The sequence below is a fragment of the Equus przewalskii genome, chromosome 6, assembly GCF_037783145.1.
Source record: "Equus przewalskii isolate Varuska chromosome 6, EquPr2, whole genome shotgun sequence".
In the NCBI taxonomy this organism is placed as follows: Eukaryota; Metazoa; Chordata; class Mammalia; order Perissodactyla; family Equidae; genus Equus; species Equus przewalskii.
This window is the reverse complement of record NC_091836.1, coordinates 5,711,850-5,732,303: the sequence shown is the minus strand read 5'-3', so window position 1 is coordinate 5,732,303 and position 20,454 is coordinate 5,711,850. Positions and strand designations below refer to the sequence as shown.

At 63.0% G+C, this 20,454-nt stretch overlaps 2 protein-coding genes across 5 annotated transcripts; both read right to left on the bottom strand.

Annotated features, from left to right (window-relative positions):
* Positions 1-90: 90 nt before the first annotated feature.
* On the bottom strand, positions 91-9,952 carry MAP2K7 (mitogen-activated protein kinase kinase 7). 2 transcript variants are annotated; one of them, XM_070622873.1, is made up of 12 exons: positions 9,681-9,908; positions 7,938-7,985; positions 4,738-4,879; positions 4,490-4,556; positions 4,266-4,379; positions 4,064-4,183; positions 3,788-3,895; positions 3,516-3,695; positions 3,327-3,407; positions 3,067-3,209; positions 2,456-2,501; positions 1,913-2,319 (listed from the first exon to the last, which is right to left on the bottom strand). In XM_070622873.1, exons 1-12 carry the CDS (start codon positions 9,802-9,804, stop codon positions 2,185-2,187), a joined length of 1,308 nt encoding a protein of 435 aa, XP_070478974.1. In that variant the 5' UTR covers positions 9,805-9,908; the 3' UTR covers positions 1,913-2,184. The 2 variants fall into 2 exon arrangements, with proteins under 2 accessions (XP_070478975.1, XP_070478974.1); XM_070622874.1 differs by lacking the exon at positions 7,938-7,985 and having other exon boundaries at positions 91-2,319; positions 9,681-9,952.
* Positions 9,953-11,152: 1,200 nt separating this feature from the next.
* On the bottom strand, positions 11,153-19,179 carry LRRC8E (leucine rich repeat containing 8 VRAC subunit E). 3 transcript variants are annotated; one of them, XM_070622864.1, is made up of 4 exons: positions 19,058-19,151; positions 17,993-18,218; positions 15,590-15,732; positions 11,153-14,413 (listed from the first exon to the last, which is right to left on the bottom strand). In XM_070622864.1, exons 3-4 carry the CDS (start codon positions 15,725-15,727, stop codon positions 12,170-12,172), a joined length of 2,382 nt encoding a protein of 793 aa, XP_070478965.1. In that variant the 5' UTR covers positions 15,728-15,732; positions 17,993-18,218; positions 19,058-19,151; the 3' UTR covers positions 11,153-12,169. The 3 variants fall into 3 exon arrangements, with proteins under 3 accessions (XP_070478965.1, XP_070478966.1, XP_008508874.2); XM_070622865.1 differs by lacking the exon at positions 17,993-18,218 and having other exon boundaries at positions 19,058-19,179; XM_008510652.2 differs by lacking the exons at positions 17,993-18,218; positions 19,058-19,151 and adding an exon at positions 15,934-16,205.
* Positions 19,180-20,454: the final 1,275 nt, after the last annotated feature.

Below are 20,454 nucleotides of genomic sequence, written 5' to 3'. Positions count from 1 at the left end.
AGCCGCCACCCCTTCAAGGCCAGGGCTCCCAGCCCTCTCCCACCCCTCGCTGCCAGGTGCCGCCATGCCCACGACACACAACAGACTCAGTGGAAGAAAAGGGAAGGGTTTTATTCTCAAGCGTCTAAGGATTTACAAACGAGGGCGTTTTGTTTTAAAAACGGACGGGGCAATACTGGCGGCCTGAGAGGGGTCTTGGGCCAGTGGGCTGGGCCAGGCCGCCCCAGGCCCCTGCCTGCCGGCTCCGCCCTCTGCCTGGTTGAGAGGGATGGCTGGTGACCGGTGACGCAGGGGAGGACGTGGGAGAGGGGGAACAGAGGCTCCCCCAGGACTTCCACTTAACACTGAAGGGGGAGGGTGGACACACACTCACAAAACAGAAAAGAAAGTTAAATAAAAAGAAACCGAGGCAGCCGGGCTTGGGCCTGCGCGGGCCCTGGGACCAGCCACGCGCCCTTCGGGCTCCCCGCTCAGGCCCCTGGGGCTGTGGGCCCGGGCAGGGAGGGAGCGGAGACCGGGCCTGTGGCCCCCCACCTTGCCCCATCCCCTCACAAAGGGGACTTGGGGCCAGAGAAGGTGGCCGTGCCCCTGGGGGGCAGAGAGAGGATGACTTGGAGTACTTCTGAAACATGCGGCATCTTGTGACTATGGCGAGTAAGGAGTCAGAGGATAGAGGCTACAGGGCGGCCTAAGTCTAGACGCGGCGGCTACATCCAGCGAGGGGCCTCACCTTTGGTGTGGTTGGTTTTTATGGTTTTGTGGGGTTTTTTTTTCTTTTTTTTTGTTACTTTGTTTGTTGTCCACTTGATTTGCATGCATGACCAACAAAAAGAAAGACCCCCCACCCTCCTGCTCTGGCTGCTGTGGAGGGCTGGGGGGACCACGGCCTGGCCTCCAGGCGGGCTAGGGACTGGCCAGCCCTGGGTGAGTCGAGGGGCGCTCAGGGGCACCATGAGGGCGTGACTGCCTCCGCACGCCCAGCCCTTGGCCTGCCCACCTCTGTCCCTGTCACACGTCCTCGAACCCCCGCATCCACTCCCTGCACCCTCCATCCTGCCTCCCTGGGCCCCGTGGCCCCCACTCCCGCCATCCCTTCCCTCTGCCGCCTCCCTGCTGCACCGGCGTCTCCTGCCCTCCACCTCGCCCCGCGCCTGCCTTCCCTGAAGGCCACCCTGGGTGGCCACGGCCCCTTGGGCTCCCTCCGCGCCCCCTGAGGTCCTCAACTCACCCCCTCAAGCTGTGGCCAGTCTCCAGCCCTGAGGGAGGAGAAGCCCCCACAGCCTACCTTCGGGACCAGTCTCTCCCGGGCTGGGCTGGGCCGATAATGCGCAGCGGCCCAGGCCCCCCGGCTCGGCCCCCAGCCCCCCACTGCCCACGGGTGGGCGGGTGGGGGCTCCCCCACAAGCAGCTCAACATGACTTTGGTAAAAGTTTCTGAAGGTACCGACAAACCCCATGAGACGAGCTCTTCTCCTCCCCCCACCCCCAAACGCCCCACCAAGTACAATAAAATACAATAAACTCCAAAAAGGACCCCCTGAGATCAAAGAGAGAGAGAGAGACAGAGAGAGACCGGCCCGGGGCCGGCTGCAGTCGCAATGCTCAGCACGCCTTCCCACGGCCAGGATGCCACTCATTGCTCGCTGGTGGCCTGTGGCCCCAGGGGTCCCGCGGGTGGGGGGGCAGGCTTGGGCCAGGAGAGAGGCAGAGGCAGGGAAGGCGATGGGAAAGCCAGAGAGGTAGAGAGGGAGGTGACAGAGAGGGAGACGGGGCCAGGAAGCGTGTGCGTGGGACAAGGCGGAGGGGAGAGCCCGCGGGGGCGAGTGTGGGAGGGTGCAGGACGGGTGGCTCTCTCCCAGCCCCTGGGGGCCGCCCCAGCCCAGAGGTTACGGCTGAATAAATAGCGAGTCTGCTCGCGGCCTGCTGTCTTCCGTTCACAGTGTCTGTCGGGGGACGCACGGCCGGCTGAGCCCGGGTCAGGAAGGGCTGGGCCTGGTGGCCCGTCTGTCCACGGCTGGTGGGCAGGGAGTCGGGGGTGGCTCGGCGCCCCCTACTTTCTGTCCTCAGCCCTTGGCGGCCGTCCAGGTCCCAGGTCTCCCCTGGCGGGCAGCTGGGTGGCCGGGTGGGGCAGGGGGGCCTGTGGCCATGCCCCTGGCCCCCGGCAGGGCTGGCCGCCACCACGTGGCTACCTGAAGAAGGGCAGGTGGTGCTGGCTCAGGACTCCGCTAGTCCGGGGCGACTCAGTCTTCGCCATGACGTCCTTGAACCAGGATGCCACATCCACCTCCAGCGTCTCGTAGCGCCTGATGAAGCTGTGTTCCTGCGGGCCGAGGAGGGGCTTAGGCCCAGGGCACTTCCCTGCTGGCCTGGTGCTCAGGCCCTGGGCATCCATCTGAGGGCGGGTGGGGAAGGGACCGGGGCGGGGGCCTGGACAGGAGGGGAGAGCAGGTACTCACAAGTAGCTTATTATACTTTGGTCTCTTCCTGTGATCTTTAGTAAGGCTGGAGAGAGGGGAGGGAAGAGAGGTGAGAGTCAGGGAGAGGCCGGCACCACGTGCTCAGCTGCCCTCCCACAGAGCCAGGAGGCTGCAGGATCGTGGAAGGAGCCACTGCATCCTCTGGCACTGTGCTGACAAGTGGGAAGCCTGCCCCCAGTGGCAGGAGGGCCTCCCACCTGTTGAGAGCCTGAACTGGGTTGTGAGGTGCCCGTGGGAGAGGGGCGGGGGCTCCCTGGGGGAGACACTCGGCACGCAGAATTCTGTTCCAAGACCTTAGTTCACACTGTCCCGTGGGGAAGCCCAGGGTCCACCCTGCCAAATGCCCGCAAGGCCAGCTGTCCCCTCGGGCCGAGTCCAAACCCAACTCATGGCCCCCAGGGCTCAGCTCGGCTCCTGTGTGCAGTCCCTGCCACCAGCCCCTCCTCACTCAAGGCTACCCCACCCCCAACCAGGGGGACCCCCTCCATTCCCTCGGGCCCCGGATCCCCCGGCTGGCTGCCAGGAGCGCGGGGCCACACCTGACCTCGTCCCGCCTCCCAGCGCGGAGGGCCGGGCCGGGGGCTCCTCACCAGTCTTTGACGAAGGACTGGAAGTCCCCTGAGAAGCCCATGTGACCGGGCAGGAGCGGGGGCTCCTCCTGCAGGACCTTGGTGAGCACCTCAAAGTCCGTCTTGCAGTTCTTGTACGGAAACTGTCCCGTCGCCAGCTCCACCTGGACAGAGATGGCAGCTGGCCAGGTGGAGGACGGCTTCTGGCCCACCCTGGCTCCCTCCCTCCGTGCCGGGAGAAGACCTGGCCCCCAGCCCTCGGAAACAGGGCCCCATCTCACCAAGGAGATACCCAGGCTCCACACGTCGGCCCGGATGTCATAGTCTGGCTTGGTGGGGTCTGGAGGGTCGATGCGCTCAGGCTGCCAGTGGGAGAGGCGAGAGGGGAGGATGTCCCCTGTGGCTGGGGCAGGCGTGCCCCCAGGTGGCCCCCCAGCCCCCCAGCCCAGCGCTGCTGGGCCCCCACTTACTGCCATGTAGGCGGCGCAGCCAGCGCTCCGCGTCTTGGCTTTGGAGTCGACGAGGCGGCCGCTGATGCCGAAGTCGCACAGCTTGATCTGGCCCCGCTCGTCCAGCAGAATGTTGGAGGGCTTGACGTCTCGGTGGATCACGCCGTGCTTCTCCTTCAGGTAGTAGAGCGCCTTCACGATCTGCGGCGGGGATGGGGCGGGCACCAGTGATGGGGGGGCCAGGGCCTGAGGGCCACCCGCCTGCCCGGCCGCGCCCCTGCCCCGCCGCTCACCGCCACCGTCATCTTGCCCAGGATGCGCTCGGGGATGGGGCCCTGCATCCGCTTCTTGAGCTTCTCGGCGCACGTGCCCATGAGCTCCATGGCGATGAAGACGTCCGTCTGTGGGGCAGCAGGAAGTGGCTTGGGGGCTGCTGCATCCTCCTGCCCACCCCAGATGGTTCCATCCAGGCAGGGGGTGGGCGATGCTCGGAGCTGGCAGGGAAGCCCCTCCCACCCTCGGGGAGGGAGTCGGGCCCGGGGCCCGCAGGTGGGCAGGTGCGGGCTCACATTGGTGATGAAGGTCCCGAAGCACTGCACGATGTAGGGGCAGTCGTGGCTCTTGAGCACCACGTCCAGATCCATGAGGATGCGCTTGTTCTCTTCCTTGTTCCCCGAGCGCCGCATTTGCTGCATGGGACGGGAGAGGAGGGGAGCCTTAGCACGCAGGGTGGGGGCCACCCGGGGCGGGGGTGGGGGGGAGGGGGCTCACCTTGACGGCGATCACGTGCCCTGTCTTCCGGAAGCGCATCTTCCATACCTGGCCGCAAGTGCCACTGCCCATCTCCCCCAGGTTCTCCAGGTCGTTGATTTCTGCCTGGTAGCGCTGGGAAGGAAGGAGAGCCCAAGTTGGGGGTCGGGCCTCTGCCCCCTGCCCCCAAGGACCTACCCAGGTGTGGCCTACCCGCACCCCAGGGGCCAAGGGCAGGGCGGTACCTGGCCCCCGATGGTCAGGTAGCCCGTCTGCTTCATGATCTCCTGCAGCTTCTGGTCAATCTCAATGCTGGGGGGACACGGAGTAGGCGTTGGTGGACGGGGGATCCTGGCCGAGCCGAGGCCACCCCGGCCCCCTACACACCGGGGTTCCCACAGATTAAACCACCGTCCTCTGACACGCGCCTCCCGACCCCCCCACTGGCCAGCGGCCCCCCCCACTGGCCAGCGGCCCCACTCAGACAGCTCACCTCTCCATGCTGCGGGGTGTGAACAAGGTGGGTGGCAGCCCCAGCATGTGGCGGGGCCGGGCGGGCGGCGTGGGGTGTTGCGGGGAGCTCTCGGAAGACGGGGAGCGGCTGCCGCCATCATTAGCCAGCGGGAGCTGCAAGGCTGGGGGGGTGAGAACCAGGGGCGGGGAGGGGGTGAGCTCCCAGCTGGCCCCAGCTCCAGGGCTGGCATTCTGGGGGGCTTAGGACCCTGGTCCTCCCCTCCCTGGCATCCCTCAGGTAGGCCAGCACTGCCCCTCCCTGCTGGGCCGGAGGAGCTCCCCACCCCCAAACCACTCTTGGGGTGCCTTCTCCTACCCCCAACCTGGAAGGAGATGCAGTGGGCTGGCAGGGAGGGCTGGTCCCCAGAGGCTGAGGGTGTGTCCCCAAGTCTATGCTGACAGAAAAACGAGGCCTGGAGGCTGATGGCATCGCTCAGCCAGGCGGCCTCCCTGGTGTGTCCGTCTCCTCCCCACCTCTGCCTGGGAAGCAGGCCCAGGGCCACTGCGCCCACATTCTGGACCATGTGAGGGGGGAACGCCCGCCACGATCAGCCTGGGCTCTGGCCCTGTGGGCAGCACTGAACCTGGCTGCCCAACAGAGGGAGGTGGACCACCCTGGGGAGACAGCGGGTGAGGGACCCAGGCTTCTAGCTGCCTCACCCCACATTTTATTCCAGGGTCGGGGGGCCACCCTCTGGCAGCCTCCCAGCCTGGCCTGCAGAGCTGGGGCCAATGGAGGCCAGGGCAGAACCCCAGGCTGGGCCTGTGTCCTTCGGGTAAGGGGGTCCAGGTGGCACAGCCCCTCCAGGGGCTGGTGGGACTAGGGGGGCGGGGGCTGGGCCAGGCGAGGGGGTCTGGTTCTTTCCAACAGCCTGCATGCGGACAGCTCGGGCATGCTCCAGGCAGGCAGGCAGGCAGCGGGCAGGCAGCGGAAACCCCAGGACGGGCAGGCGGCGTTAAGGGGTGGGAGAGTGGGTGGGAGACAGACAGACAGACAGACAGATGGGAGCCAAGACTTGGGGCCCAAAGGAGGCGCTGCAGAGACAGGCCAGAGAGGGGCCCAGGACAGGAGTGCAGGTTCCCCGAGGGACGAGCAGCCTCCCTGGCTGGGCTGGCCACAGGGTAGGGAAGTGGAGGCCAGTGTGGCCCCTGGAGGGGACAGACGGTGCTCCAGTGACGCCCCATAGCCCAGGGGCCCTGGCACTCCAGAGAGGGGTCCCTGGCTGGGGAAGGCGGCAGCTACACACATTCTCCCAGGTTCACCTGTCCGTGGAGGGAAGCCTGTGGCCTACCCCTCAGCTACTGCCCCCTCCTCTCTCTCCACACCTCCCTGCCGTGGCCCACCGTTCCCTCCCACAGTTCTGCAGGCACCTGGTGACGGGCCCGGTGATCAACGGGGAAGGACAAATAGGCTTGACTTGCTGGCAGCCGGGCACTCTCCTTGCCCCGTTGGCCCTGGCCCCTGACTGCAGCCAGAGCAAGGGGGCAGGTCTACAAGCCTGGCCTGCAGTTCAAGAACGGGTGCAGGACTGGCTAGAGCCTGGCAGGAGCAAACGAAGAGCTCTGGGGACCCCGAGGACATGGCCAGGCCCAGTGACCTCGCCTCTTGCGGTCCCTCTCTGCTGCTCCGGCCCCGCTTTGCCCCATCCCTGCATCTCTGCTCCAGCAGGGCTGGAATCAGGGTCTTAAGCCCTCACTCTCTGGCTCGGTAACCTCTGGGGCTCCCCCTGCATCTGGGCTCGCTGGAGACACTGCCAGGTTCCTGCCCCTTGGGGGTACCTGGGCCCCTTTTCTGCCCTGCACTGTCAGCTCTCTGGGGCGAGGACCACACTACTGCCCTCTCCACACCTCCCGGTGCCCGATGGGTCCCCTCCCTCACACAGTCTCCCAGGCCCCTGAGGCTGCCCCAGAGCCCGGAAAAAGGCTGTCGGGGGACAGAGGCTTCCAGCTGGCCCCACAAACTGAAGCACATGGGGATCTTAGGGGGCTGGTGTGGGTGACTAAGGTGGGGGTCAGTGGAGATACATGAAGGCCCAGTGAACAGAGGTCACAGGAGTGGTGATGCACCACACGGCAGGGCGGGAGGGACAGCAGCTGCACGAGAAAGGGGGACACAGAGAGAGAGAGAGAGAGATGGAAGGAGGGAGAGAAAGAGAGAGAACAAGAGAGGACACAGGGGCATGTGGCCATCAGGAGCCACAGATGTACCAGGCTGTCAGCCCAACATGCACACACGCACGCACGCACACCCGGCGTGGCACAAACTCCCACACACATGCAGACAGGCAGACGACATGCCACAGAGCCTCTGACAGAGCCAGCGCCCCCCCCCCCCCCCCCCCCGCCAAGACTGTGTACACACAGTTGCCCAACCTAGCCCCACTTACACACCAGGACCGCCGGCCAGGTCTCCCACACGCGCACATCCACACACAGGCACATCCCACACTCATCCGCTCCCAGACCTGCTGGACCTGCGCTCGGCCTTGGTGGGGCTGTTCCCTCGGCCACGGTTCACATGTCCCCCCACCTCCCATGAGGCTCAAACACCACCTACTCTAGAGGCTCCCCGACCGTCCCCTGCAGGACCCCAGCCCTGATCTGTCTCGCCTCTTCTCCGAGCCCCGTCGCCTTCTCCAGGCTCCCTGATTGGGAGTGGGCTCCTTGTTCCTCGCCCCACCCCCAGTGTCAGCCGCACAATGGCATGGACCCGGTCCCTTGTATTCACTGCTGTGTCCCTGGTGCCTGGAACAGGCCAGCACACAGGGGCCATCGGTGTTCGCTGAAGTGTCGAAATGGCTCAACAGGCCAGTCCCCCCACTGGCCCCACTTTCCCTCCCTCTCACATACACACACTGGCACACACGCATGCCCCTAGTCATGACTCCTAGTCAGCGAGGGCGCCCGTTTCCTCCTCCAGGGAGTCCAAACCTGTGCCCGAGAGGAAGGCAGGGGCGAGAGGTGACAGGACACAGAGGAAGAGGCCAGGCGGCCGGACGTGGACCGTGTGGAAGGGGTGAAAGTGAGAGTGAGAGTGAGTGAGAGAGAGAGAGAGAGAGAGAGGAGATGCGCACGCGCACACACGCAGCATGGGGGGGTGGGGAAGGCATTCTGCGGCCGGGGCAGCGGTTAGGTCAATGGTGCAGATGTCCCAAGCGGCGATGATAAAAAGGCTGGTACCTGCTCGTTGGGACGGGGCAGGAGCAGGGCTTAGAGTGATCACAATAACTGGATGGGAAAAGGAAGAAAAAAACAACACCACGATAAATCACAACAGAAACCACCGATCTGTCCAAAAGAAAAGAAATCAAATCATAACGAGGGGGAGGCGCGAGGCACCACACCGCAGAGATGGGGAGAAACCGACAGAGATGGAGGACTGGGAGGATGGGATGGAGCACACACAGACGCCTGGAGGGGGGCTCCTCGGGGGGCCTGCCCGCCGTGGGCCTCGCCATGCCTCTCTCTGCACCTGGGATGGCCACCCCCTAACGCACCCCGCACTGTCCCCTCCACGCTGGGGCTGGCGGGGTAGCAGCGCTGCAGAGCCCAGCAGGGACCCTCCAGTGCTGGCCAGGTCCTGCTCCAGGAGTGTCCAAGCCAGCATCACCACCTCAGGGCTCTCTCTGGGGCCCCAAGAGACCCCTCCAGGGAGGAACCCAGGTCAGAAGAGGGAGGGATGGGGAGTGAACCATACACAGGGGCGGTGGGGGACAGGCTGGGTAAGCGGGAAGTGCTTGGGGTACCCAAATATGGGGGTGTCCTCCCCTCCCATCAGGACGACCCCCCGAAGAGTTACTTAAGCTACTAGGTCACATCGCATCTGAAGGAACATAAAGGAGAGCAACTTGCTGGGTCAGAGTCACAAAAAGCGCGTATAGGGGGGTGCTGTCCATCAAGTCTGTGGGGAGGGGGAAATCGATGCCCTCCAGCTGAGAGAATTTGGGGAGGGGGTTCTGTACGCTAGGTGTGCTCATGGTGACCCCAGGCCTGGTGTGGGTGCCGGAGGGATGGCTCTGGACTCCAGAGGACAGAGGACAAGATAAGACAATGGGATCAGAAAGGAGGTGCATGTGTGCTGGAATGCCTGGGTAGCCTCAGGTGTCCCCGGGTTGTGGAGGTGGGTGTGCGGGAAAGGGGAAGTCACTTGAATCCGGGTGACCGAGTCCCCAGGATGGGGGTTGAGTATTTTTGAAGGGGCTAAAGAGAGTCACCTAGACGGTGGCAGAGAAGCTAAAGGGGCACAAGGGGCCTGGTGTATGCGGGTAGAGTGTGCAGAAGGCAGTTTGCTGAGCCCAATCACAAAGTGCCAGGCAGGTAAGGAGGCATCGCCAGACACAGTCACAGGGTGGGACTGGGAGAGTCATCTGGTCAGAGGAATACAGGGGTTCTGTGTGACCTCAAGTGTCCCCAGGCCAGGTGTGTGCCTGTGTGTGAGCGGATCATCCGCGGAACCGGATGACAAGGGCCCAGGCGGGGAGAGGGGATGGGGCCTCTTGACAGTCACTGAGATGGTGGGAGTGGGATCCTCTGGTCAAATAGAATGTGGACATGTTTGCGGGGACCTGGACGTGGTCACGTTCGCGTGGAGTAGGGGGCGCACGGCTGGAGCAGGTGACAGAGGCTCCGAGGATCACGGTGACGGGGGCGGGTCACAGACGGGGGGCCTGGCCTGGGCCCGGGTAACCGGGCTTCAAGTGCCGCCAGTGGGAACCCTCAGGCCGGGGAGGGCTGCCCGCAGCTCGCGGGCCCCACGCCCCCCGGGTCACCGTGACCCTCTCCCCGCGAGCCTACAGCGGGGGGGGGCGGGGAGGAGGAGAGAGAGCGCCCCGGAAGCGGGGGCGGGGCCTGGCGGCGGGGGCGGGGCCTCCCGCGACGCGCGCCCCGCCCCGCTCGCCCCCTCCCCCACGCCGCCGTGCTTACTGGGCCTGGGCCGCTGGGGGCTGATATCCAGGTTGAGGTCGATCCTCCGCCGGGCCTCGCGGTTCTCCTGCTTCAGCTTTGCTTCCAGGCGGGACAGCTTCTGCTCCAGGGAGGACGCCGCCATCTTCCCCGCCGCCGCCGCGCACCGCCCGGCCGCCCGTCAGTCCGGCAGACAAACACCGCACTGCGCCTGCGCGCGGATGACCCCGCCGAGCCGCCGTCTCCCCCGGCACGGCGCATGCCCGCGGCGCGCTCCCGCCCTTCCTTCGTGAGAACCTCTGCGCGTGCGTGCTGCGTCGCAGCCAGAGGGATGACGCCTCCTAGAGCTCTTTGCTGGCAACGTGCAAATCCCCCACCGTGTTGCGCATGCGCGAATTCCCGAGCGCTCCGGCGGCAGGAGCCCTGTGGAAACCCACTCGCCCTTCTGCCGAGAGCGGTGGGCGGGGAAAGTGGCGCGCATGCCCACAGCGGGGGAGACGAAATCTCGCGCGTGGCGTGTGCTGCGCGTGCGCAGCCTTGGCTCTTTCCTCGGCAGCCGTCTCCCGTGCCTGTCGCGGGTTTGTGTCCTCCGTCTCCTCGCTCTTCCCGGCCCGGCCCTCTCTGCAGCCACGCCCTCTCGGAATTGCCTCTCTCTTCTCGGACAGTGCTTTATTAGGATCCCTGTTATGCATAATTGCTGCCTCCTCACCATAATTAGGCACCCGTGGGGAGCCCTTTCCATTTCAGCAAGCTCGGGGTTGGCCGAGGACAGGCGGGAGGGGCGGGGTAGGGCTGGGGCCACTGGGAATCCAGCAGCGTGACCTCTGACCTCGGCGACGGGGCCAAGGTCAAGGCCAGAGAGTTCCAGGTCAGACCCGTGTGGGACATTTTTAAGACTTTGCTGAATGTGTCTCGCCCCGGAAATGTGAGCCCAGGCCCTGGACAGTGCAGAGGACAGGGCTTGGGGTTAGGCTCTCCGCCTGGCGCCCCCTGCAGTCTACAGATTTCCTTTAACTGGTCTGAAGGGTGCTGGGAAAATGTCCCCACCTGGAACCCTGGGTCCCGGAGAGCCCCTTGCCTCTGCTCTTGGGTCCCAGGGGGAAGCTCGCATTTTGCGGGCGCGTGGGAGGTGGCCGAGCCCAGGAGGTCAGGGTCAGGCAGCTGTGCCAAGTGCCCTGTCGGCTCCTGGTCTAGTTCCGGAACAGTGATGGCGTTGAAGGCTCATGGGGACTCCTCTGGTGATGACTTACGGATGGAGCAGATGCAAACCGGGAGAATAACACAGAAGGCAGAGGGAAAAGGGTTCTCCAGAAAAAAAGCTAGGCTGAAGATGCCACTCGCTTTCTCCTTCTGATTAGCTGCGGTCTCTCTCAGCCTCTGCTCCCAGGACAGACTCATACCTTTGATTCTGGCACGTTGGTGTTGCCACTTGCCTTAACTGGTCTGGTGAAGTAGAAGGCTTAGACAATGGCAGGAGTGGACACAGCTCGGAATTATAGTTCTCGTGATTAGTATTATTTATTGAGCACCCACTGATGCTCCCTCCCACAGGGACGTTCGAAAGCTAACGTCCCTGCCTGTCCTCAGAAAAATGCACCCTCCGCAGCAAGTGTTCTTAACCTGGGGTCTGCCATCCTTAGGATGTCCGTGAATGGCCCTCTGGGAGACCCGAGGGAATCTATCGACTGCCTGAAGTGGTTTGCAGAACTCTGTGCACATGAACATTTTCCTAAGGAAGGAGGTGGCCAGCTTCAGTAGATTCTCCAAGGCTCTAGGCCCTGAAACCCATTCAGGATCCCTGCTCCGGACATCCAGATAACTGTTCTGTTGGTCAGCGTTTCCCCACATACATGCCTAGGACCACCTGCCTCGGAATTACCTGGGATGCTTACTTACAAACAAGTTCCTGGCTGCAGCCGAACATCCTGAGTCAGTCTTTCAGGGTGGGGCCTGACATGTTTTGTTTTGGGCATGTTGATTTTGATGCATAGCCAAATAGGAGAACCATTTTTCTGTGTTCACATGTCCGTAGCAAACAACTTATAAATAAGGGATTAGCATCAAGGTGTGGGAGGGGAGGAGGTGCTGGTCCCTTGTGTCTGTGTCCCCTCCTTGGGAGAGAACCCAGATGTAAGCCATTTTGTTGGGGGGGAGGGGAGAGGGTTGAAATCCCATTGGGATGTACCCCCACCCAGTAGGTGGCACTGATTGAGCTGGAATGTCCAGGGGGAGGGTAGAAGTTCTGGCCCGGGGCTGGGAGGCAAGCCAGCAACCCAGAGACATGGGTGTGGTTTTGGTCTGAGAATCCTATGACTGAGTTAATCCGTCCATTATGTTCCACCCGGAATCCACAGTCTTCCGTCTCTCCCCAGACAAACCAGTCCCCGGATTTTGTCTGCTCCTCCTCTCCTGGCTTGGGCCCATTTGGCCACTTCTTTGGAAGACAATGGTAGAGATTCGGGGCTGGAAGCATCTGGAAGGGCTGTACCTCCACCTACCCCTCCCTACCTTCACTCCTCCTCCATCTTCTCCCGCACCTCTGCCGGCAGGCCCTCATAAAGGGTGTCCTCCACCAGGAGCCCCGCCTTCTTGAGCCCCCCACAGTTGCCGAGTTCTTCTGGCAGCCCCTCCAACCGGTTGCCCTTGAGCTCCAGGCGGCTGAGGGCCCTGAGGGCCCCCACCTGGGGCGAGAGCTGGCTCAGATGGTTGTAGTCCAGCAGCAACGTCCGCAGCTTGCGACAGAAGAAGAGTTCATCGGGCAGGGCCTCCAGGGCATTGTAGGAGAGAGCCAGGTGCTGCAGGTTCTGGAGGAGGCCCAGCTCAGGCGGCAGGGAGCACAGCCCGTTGTGAGAGACGTCCAGCAGGCGGAGGCCAGAGCACATGCCGAGCTGGCTGGGCAGGGTCTCCAGCTTGTTGTGGCTGAGGTAGAGCTGCTCCAGGCTCCGGAGCTTACGCACGTGCTCGGGGACATAGGCGATCTGGTTGTGCCACAGCCTGAGCGTGACCAGCTTGCGACAGTGCTGGAAGCTGAGGATCTCCTCAATGGACCGCAGGTGGTTGTCCTTGAGGTCAAGTTCCTGCAGCGCGCCCAGGCTGAAGATGGCGTGGGGGATGCGCTCCAGCCCGCAGGCCACCAGCTCCAGCTCCCGCAGCACCGCCAACTTCTTGAGGCTGTTAAGGGCCAGCAGGCGGGCCCCGTCATTGTGCAGGCTAAGCCGCTGCAGGTGCCCGGCCACGTCGGTCACACTGGCTGGCACCTTGCTGGCGTTGCTCCGCAGAGACAGCACCTTGAGTTGCTTCAGCTCCCGGAGGCTCTCGAGGGTCGCCGCCCGAGCCAGCTCCGGGGGGAAGAGCCCTTCAAGGTGCAGCTCCTCCAGGCCACGCAGCCCAAACACCCAGAGGGGCACCTCGCGGAGCTCCTCACACTTGACACGGATGACCTTCAGGCGGTCCCGCAGGAAGATCTGTGAGGAGAAGGGCAGCCTGGCGGGCGAGTGGAGCAGGCTGAGCTCCTGCAGGTGCACCAGCTGCGAGAGGCCCGGGGGGAAGGTGATGTCGCAGATGGCCTCCAGCCGGAGCGCCTCCAGCTCGCTGAGCTCAAAGACAGTGTCGGGCAGGCCCGGGAGCATGCAGAGGGCCAGCTCGAGCCGGCCCCGGGCGTTGCGCTGCAGCTTCTGCCGCAGCTTCTCGGGCGTCCACTCGTGGTTCAGGTTGAGCTGCTTCAGGCGGCTCTCGCTGACCTCAGAGAGGAAGACAGCAAAGCGCTTGGAGTAGAGCGAGTCATACTGGTCAATGAGGTGCAGCATGAAGGCGAAGTCGTTCTTGACATCGGGGATGTCACCCATGCCAGTCTCCTCCCGCACGGAACGGAAGGAGTACTCCTTGAGGGGCCGGTGGAAGAGCCAGTACAGCGTATAGAGGCAGGTCAGCCCGTAGACGCACACGAAGGAGATGTAGCAGAAAGCCAGCTTGGAGAACAGGTGGGCCTTGGTGTGGTTGCAACAGAAGCTGGCATAGCCTGTGACCTCTGAGGTCTCCACCCTGCAGGCCACCAGGAAGCTGATCTTCTCCACGTAGACGAGATTGTAGACCAGGATGGCAAGGAACTTGCAGACTTTGAGCACCGTCTGCCGGATGTACATGGTGTACAAGATGTCTCCCTCCTCCACATGCACGCGGAACTTCTTGACCTTCTCGAACAGGGCCTTGGCCTGCTCACCCTCCTTCTTGTCCAACAGAGTGACGGCCGGTGGCTCAGTCACCACCTTCTCAGGCTCTGCCAGCACCTTCTCCTTCTCGCCTTCCCCTGCCTTCCCGGGACCCGCTGTGGCCGCCACGGCCACCGTCGCCCGTCCAGTGGTGGGGCCCTTATTGTTCTCCCCGGAGACCTCGGACAGGGCCCGCGTGGTCCACGGGGAGTCGAAACACTTGCCCAGGATGGAGATGAAGTGCTCGATCTTGGAGCTGGTGCCGGGGAACTTGAACCAGAAGCTGGTGCAGACCATGAAGATGAGCGTGTGAATGACAACCAGGTAGGGGAAGTACTTGGCGTACCAGTGGAGGGCCGTCTCGTAGCAGAGCTGGTTGATGAAGCTGTACTGCTGCAGGTCCAGGTTGTTCTTCAGGCCCCTCACCTCCCGGAGGCCCCCCATCTGCTCCGAGACCCCCCGCGGGAGCAGCTGCTGGCACGGGGCCTCTGATGAGTTCTCCTGGGGTTCATGACTGGGCAGACAGATGATCTTGTCCTGCGTCACCTGGGGATGGGGGAGAGAATGAAAAAGAGGGTGAAGGAGCTGGGACAGCCTGGGGAGTCGGGGAGAGAGGAGCAGGCTGACGGCTGGAGGCTCAGATCCCTGACTGTCCCCGGCTGGCTGTGACTTTGGAAGAGTCGCTAAACCTCTGAGCATCGATCTTTGTCTGAAAAAGAGAGTTGGGTTGAATTGTGTCCTTGCAAAAGCTATGGAAGTCCTAACCCCAATACCTGTGAATGTGGCCTTGTTGGGAAATGTCTGTGCAGAGCAGGTGTAATCAAGTTAAGATGAGGCCGTTGGGGTGGACCCTAATCCAACACGACTGTGTCCTTGTCAAAAGGGGAAATTTGGACACAGACGCAGACACACACGCACACAGAGGGAAGATGATAGGAAGATACAGGGAGAATGTCAATAAGCCAAGAAATGTCTGCGGCCGCCAGAATCTAGGAGCGAGGCATGGACCAGATCCTCCCTCACATGCCTTGAAGGAAACAACTCTGTCCACTCTTTGGTTTCAGATTTCTACTCTCCAGATCTGAAACAAAGAATTTTTCTTTAAGCTCCCCACTTTGTGCTACTTTGTTACAGCGGTCCGTAGCAAATTAATAGAGTTAACTAGTTCTTTCTAGGTTCCAGGGATAAAACTGAGTATTCTAAAAGTGTAGACTGCCATAGCCATGCGGAAGACTCTGGGGCGGCTGCCAGAGGTGGTGGAAATGGGAAGAGGTCAGAATTTGTTGGCCAGTGGACCTCAGGCTTCCCCGTCTTTGCGTAACAGGAAGACTTCCGGAATTCCCCGGGCCCCGCCCCTCTCGTCCAGGCCCCGCCCTAAGGCTCCACCTCTTACCCAGACCCCGCCCCTCAGCCTCCATCCCTAAGGCTCTGTCCCTTATCCAGGCCCCGCCCCTGCCAGCTGCCTAAGGCTCCGCCTCTCACCAGACCCCACCCCTCCAGCCCCTATCCATCTGGCTCTGTCCCTTATCCGGGCCCCGCCCCTCCAGCCCCCTAAGGTGCTGCCTCTCATCCAGGCTCAGACCCTCCAGCCCTATCCCTATGGCTCTGTACCTTATCCAGGCCCCGCCCCCTCTATCTGCCTAAGGCTCCGCCTCTCATCTAGGCCCCGCCCCTGCAGCCCCTGCCAGATCCAGCAGCCGGCAGCCAGGCCCCGCCCCTTACCTGGAGGGTGCAGCCGAAGACCCCAATCATGAGCATGGCCACAGTGAGGTACTCGGCCAGCACGTCCCACCAGGGTTTGAGCACCTTGAGGGCGGGCTGCTGCTCCGTGAACTGCTTGAACTCGGCCACCGGAATCATGCTGCCTATGGGAGAGGAGGAGGCAGGGGGTGCAGAGACTCAGGAAGGGGCGCCTGGCAGTGGGTCCCCAGAGGAGCCAGACACACCTCTGCTCCGAATCTGCGCTGCGCCATCCCAAGTCTGGCAGATCCCTGCAGCCGCGTGCCCCCCTTCCCCTCTCCCCGGACCTCTCCTGCTTCCAGGAGCCAAGCCACCCCCATTCTCACCGCGTTTGCTCCCCGGGACCCCTGCCCCGATCTGACTCTGCCTGCCCTCTCAGAGCTCAGGGGGGGCCGTCCGCAGGGCCGCTGTCCTCCAGTCTGCCCGTGTGGCCTCCTCCCGGAACCCAGGCATCTCCTCCCACCGTGACGCCGAGGCCCCAAACACTCGTTCTGTTGCTCGCACTCCAGACACCCGGTATCCGGGTGCCAGTCCCGGCTGTCTCAGCCACGGGACCAGAGATCGTGCCGAGGCTCGAGACTTCCGGGGCGTGGGCCCCCCACCCCCTTCAGGGGCGCTCCGGGCACCACCTCCAAACTCTAACCGGAAAAGCCGGCTGGAGCCTGGCTCTGGTTACGGGGCCCCAGGGGCAGGGAGCGGAGAAGCTGAAGGCTGATCAGCCCTGCAGGGGGACTAGGACACCTGAGTTTTCTAAAGGGGCTAGTGCCCAGAATCTGAGACAGACAAGAGACCTGAGCTCTGAGAGGCAGAGGATCAGGAACTGGAAAACGCTCAGGGAGAAAGCCAGCCTGACACCTACGACTGGGACAGGGCTGGGCTCCCAGGCTCCTGGGCGCCCGGCCCACTCTGTCTGTCCTGGGTTTCATTTTAGACCAAGGTATCATTATTCCAGATACAGAGGGCCAGGAGCAAGTCACACGGGGGCGTGGGCCACAAGCTGGGACATTACCTTCCCCGGCAGGCAGCCGGGGGGCCTCCGTCCTCCCCTCTCCCTGAGTCTGGGAGCCGAAGGAAAGAGAGACAGCAAGAGCCCCACTGCCTCCCAGGGGGCTCCTAGGCCGGCTCCCCCTCCCAGCATCCACGTTGCCCAATCTATAGCCCTGGCTTTCTCACGCAGGTTGATGGAGCCTGCTGTCTTCATCCTGACACCCTGTCACTGGGCACCAGGCTCTGCAAGGGAGGGAGGCGTCTGGGCTGCCCGCTGGTTCTCGAGACTCCCTCCATCTCCTGGGGGGAACCTGGCCCCTGTCCTACATCTCAGCCAAGTGCTCTAACACCTCCATGCCTCCCTTTTTGGTCCCCTGAAGACCCTGGGGTGACTCCTGGGTGAGGACGAGGTGGAGTGGGCGGGGTTACAGGATGCAGGCCCCGCCCACCAGGCTGAGGGCGGGGCAGAGCACCTCACCCCTAAATCCCTTCAGAGGCTCCCACCTCTGTACCCTGTGAGGGGATGGCACGCAAGGGATGGGCACACACCTGCCCACACCCAGGCTCCCAGGCCCCCTGACTCAGGCCTGACTCACCCAGCACCAGGCACACAAAAGGGGGGACCCAGAGCACAGGCTAGCTCACATACGGGCCTGTCACTCACGTTCAGCTTTATACTCTGTCCAAACAAAAAGGCAGGTGAAAAGACCCCAGTGCATCCCAGTCAGTCTCAGTCACCAGGGAATCTGATAACAACACCCGAATGACAGCTCAACAGCCCCCGGGGGGCTGAATGTACATTGCAGCCACCAAAAGGGACACGTGGGGTCACACTAAAGTGTGTAATTTGTGCATGTGAAGACACAGTGCAAGACACCCAGGACAAAGGAGCCAGCCATACACCCTCTTCCACTTCTGGCCACCCACTGTCCTCCTCACCCCATTGGGACCCTGCAAGGGACCCTGCTCAGCTGCCTAACCTAAGAACAGCAACTCTGGGGGCTGCGGCAGAAATGCCACACAGACCGACAGGGACCAACTTTCTCCGTGAGTCCATGCCACCCTTTAGGACCCATGTCATGACGGTGGAAGCTCGCCACCTGCATCCTGGGTTCACAATCGAACGCAAGAAGGCAGAGACCCCCCAGGATCCCCAGTGGATGGCCCAGCGGCTCCCATGGAGCAAGGTGTACACACAGCACCCTCAGAGGCAGACACAGAGGTTATCATTATCTGTCTCCATGACTCAAACTTGATGGTCCCGAACCTGCCATTAAGCTTCCGCAGACACAAGGCTGGCCCCCTTTGTCTGAGCAGGGCTGGTGGGAGGATCCAGGAAGAGGGGCTCTTGGGGTGGGGGTCCAGAGAAAAACAACAACAAGGCCACTCTCCACTTACAGCCCCCAGTGCTTTCAATGCCGACTTGCTTTATCCCAACTGTGTGAGCGTGGGTGTCAGGACCTCCTTTCTCAGACTCCGGGGAGTGAAATAACTTGCTTAAGGTTTCACAGCCACATTTGAGGCGAGACCCTCAAGTCCCCTCTGTATCCACTCTGTTCCATCTTGGGCGAGAACCTCTCTCTGAGAGGCAGCATCTTTGTCAAAAGAACCTCAGACGGGGGTTCTGGCAGAGAAGAGATGGGAGGACGGCTGATGTGCATGCCAGGCTGGGGGGGAAGGGGGGCGGTTCTCATCAGCCTAGGATCAGGTCCATACCCCCTACCCAGGCTTAGCTCCGCCCATCCATGCCTCAGCCCTGCTTCTCCTCTCTGAGATCTTCCCCAAGCCCCCAGCTTGACTCCAGAAACATGGCGGTGGTGGTGGCTCCTGGTCCAGCCCCGATCCCCACCCACCTCCCATGCTAAGGGGCAAGGAAGACACAGCGACTGTTGTCAGCTCTGACCCCCTGGAGAGCCTAAGGTCCAAACTCTGGCTTTTACACAAGGGAGAAACTGAGGCCTGGGTGGGGGGCGGTCTCACCTAAGTAGCAGATTTTGGGTAGGGTCCCAGGCCTGGGGACTCCCAACCCAGTACTTCTTCAAGCTGCCCTGCCAAGACTTGGGGATGAGAGAAGTCTTGAAGCTCAAGACTCCCAGAGAGGGGCAGCCTGGTGAGGACTCCACATGGTAGGGCTCTGGGACATTGAGGGGCTCACAAGGATGAGTTGTGGCGGTCGTCTCAGCAGCCAAGGAGAGGGGAGCATGGTCAAGACCCCCAGGGTCACGCCCAGCCTGTTGATCTTCACTTTGTCCTTGGCCAGGCCCTCTGGGCTCCCTGGACAGGCGCCCTTGGGCTGGCCCAGGCCGAGCCTCTCTCTGCCCCCACCTCCCTCCCCAGCTCCTTGTATGCCCCGGACGCCGGCGGGCTCGGCCCTAGTGCCAGCCGCACGTGGAGCGCTCCTCCCGCCGGCCCGACCCCCACTCTGCCACCGCAGTCCCCAGAGGAGGAGAGCCCCTTACTCACCGCTCCGGGGCCAGACGCTGGGCCCAACTCCTGGATCCCTGGGAACGGAGCGGCCGGGACTCCTGCAGAGTTCCCGGGCCAGCCTGGGTGAGTCAGGGGGGCGGGACAGGAGCCCGGGAGCCGCCCCTCCCCGCCCCTCCCGCCAGCCATCTCGGCCCCGCCTCCCTCCGGGCGCTCCTAGGTCGCCCCCCACTTCTGGCGCTGTGGGATCGCGAGGGGGCGGGGGGCAGCGGCCGGCGGGAGGAGCAGGGGCCTTAGCACCCTGAGCTCGGCTGCAGGCGGGCCGGACTCGGGGTGGGGGAAGCCGAAGGGGGCTGGAGGCACTGAGCTCCCAAAACCAGCCTGCAGGCGCCCTTCTGGGAGCCAGGCTGCATAGACTGTCCGGAAGGTGTCAAAGCTACGCCCCCCCAGCCCCACCCCCACCCCAAGGTGCAGCCACCTGGCCTTCAGGCCCAACCAAGGAACCGGGTGACCAGGGTCCAGGGAAGGGGAGGGGCTTCCGCCTTCCTGCTCTGACCACTGAGCCACCGGGAGCAGAGTGAGGGTGCTCTCCTGCCTGACCCTGCCCAGCCTCGAGGCCAGCCCTCCGCTGGAGCAGGAGGAGGAGCAGCTGCTCCCAGGTCCTCGGGAGAAGGGGCGCCCCGGGCTAGAGGGCTCTGGGAGCTGGGGCTGGAGTCCGGCCTGGGAGGCTGGCTTCTAGAAACGATGACTCTGCCTCCCCACCTCCACTCTTTCCTCTCCTGGGCGGGGTCTTAGGCTAACAAATTGCCCAATTCAGCCCAGAGGCGTCTGTGGTTGGATCTTAATCCGCTCTGCCTGCAAAACTCAAGGGACCTGGATTAGGGTGGATGAGACCCCTCCCCCACTGGGAACAAGACACCCACAAGTTCTCCAGATGAGAGGCAGCCCCAGACCTGAAACCTTGAGGACTGGGCCCCCTAAGCTTAGGTTCCTCTGTGAAACCCCTCAATGAGCCCGACCCTCAGGGACCCGACCTCTGTGAAGTCCTGGGATCAGGCACAGGCAGCCCGAAGACAAAACTTCATTGTGCTGACAAGATAAGCGAGGCCCCCTTTGCTCTCAGAGCTTCTGTCCTAGCGGGCCGGGAGAGATGGCCAGTAAGCAGGTAAACAAATCAAGGAACAAGATAACATCAGTTTTTGACAGGGCTGTGCCTACTGCATCTGCTTGTGCAAGAGCTCCGAGGTCACTGGGATGGCAGCCCCAGGAGCCCCAGACACATGGCACTTCAGCTCTCTGCTGTGTCCCCAGCACTTGGCATGGTGCCTGGGCACACAGTGGGCCTTCAGTCGATGATGGACGGGTGGATGATTGAGCTGTTGGCCCACCTTGGGCTCCTCTCGATGCAGACCCTGAGACAAGGAATTGCACGCAAA

Coding starts and splice junctions, on each gene's coding strand:
- MAP2K7 (XM_070622873.1), bottom strand. CDS start 9,804: ATGGCGGCGTCCTCCCTGGAGCAGAAGCTGTCCCGCCTGGAAGCAAAG. Junction 3,696..3,787: donor TGGGCAAGATGACGGTGGCG/GTGAGCGGCGGG, acceptor TCCCCGCCGCAG/ATCGTGAAGGCGCTCTACTA. Junction 2,320..2,455: donor CAAAGTATAATAAGCTACTT/GTGAGTACCTGC, acceptor CTCGGCCCGCAG/GAACACAGCTTCATCAGGCG.
- LRRC8E (XM_070622865.1), bottom strand. CDS start 15,727: ATGATTCCGGTGGCCGAGTTCAAGCAGTTCACGGAGCAGCAGCCCGCC. Junction 14,414..15,589: donor TCTTCGGCTGCACCCTCCAG/GTAAGGGGCGGG, acceptor CCCCATCCCCAG/GTGACGCAGGACAAGATCAT.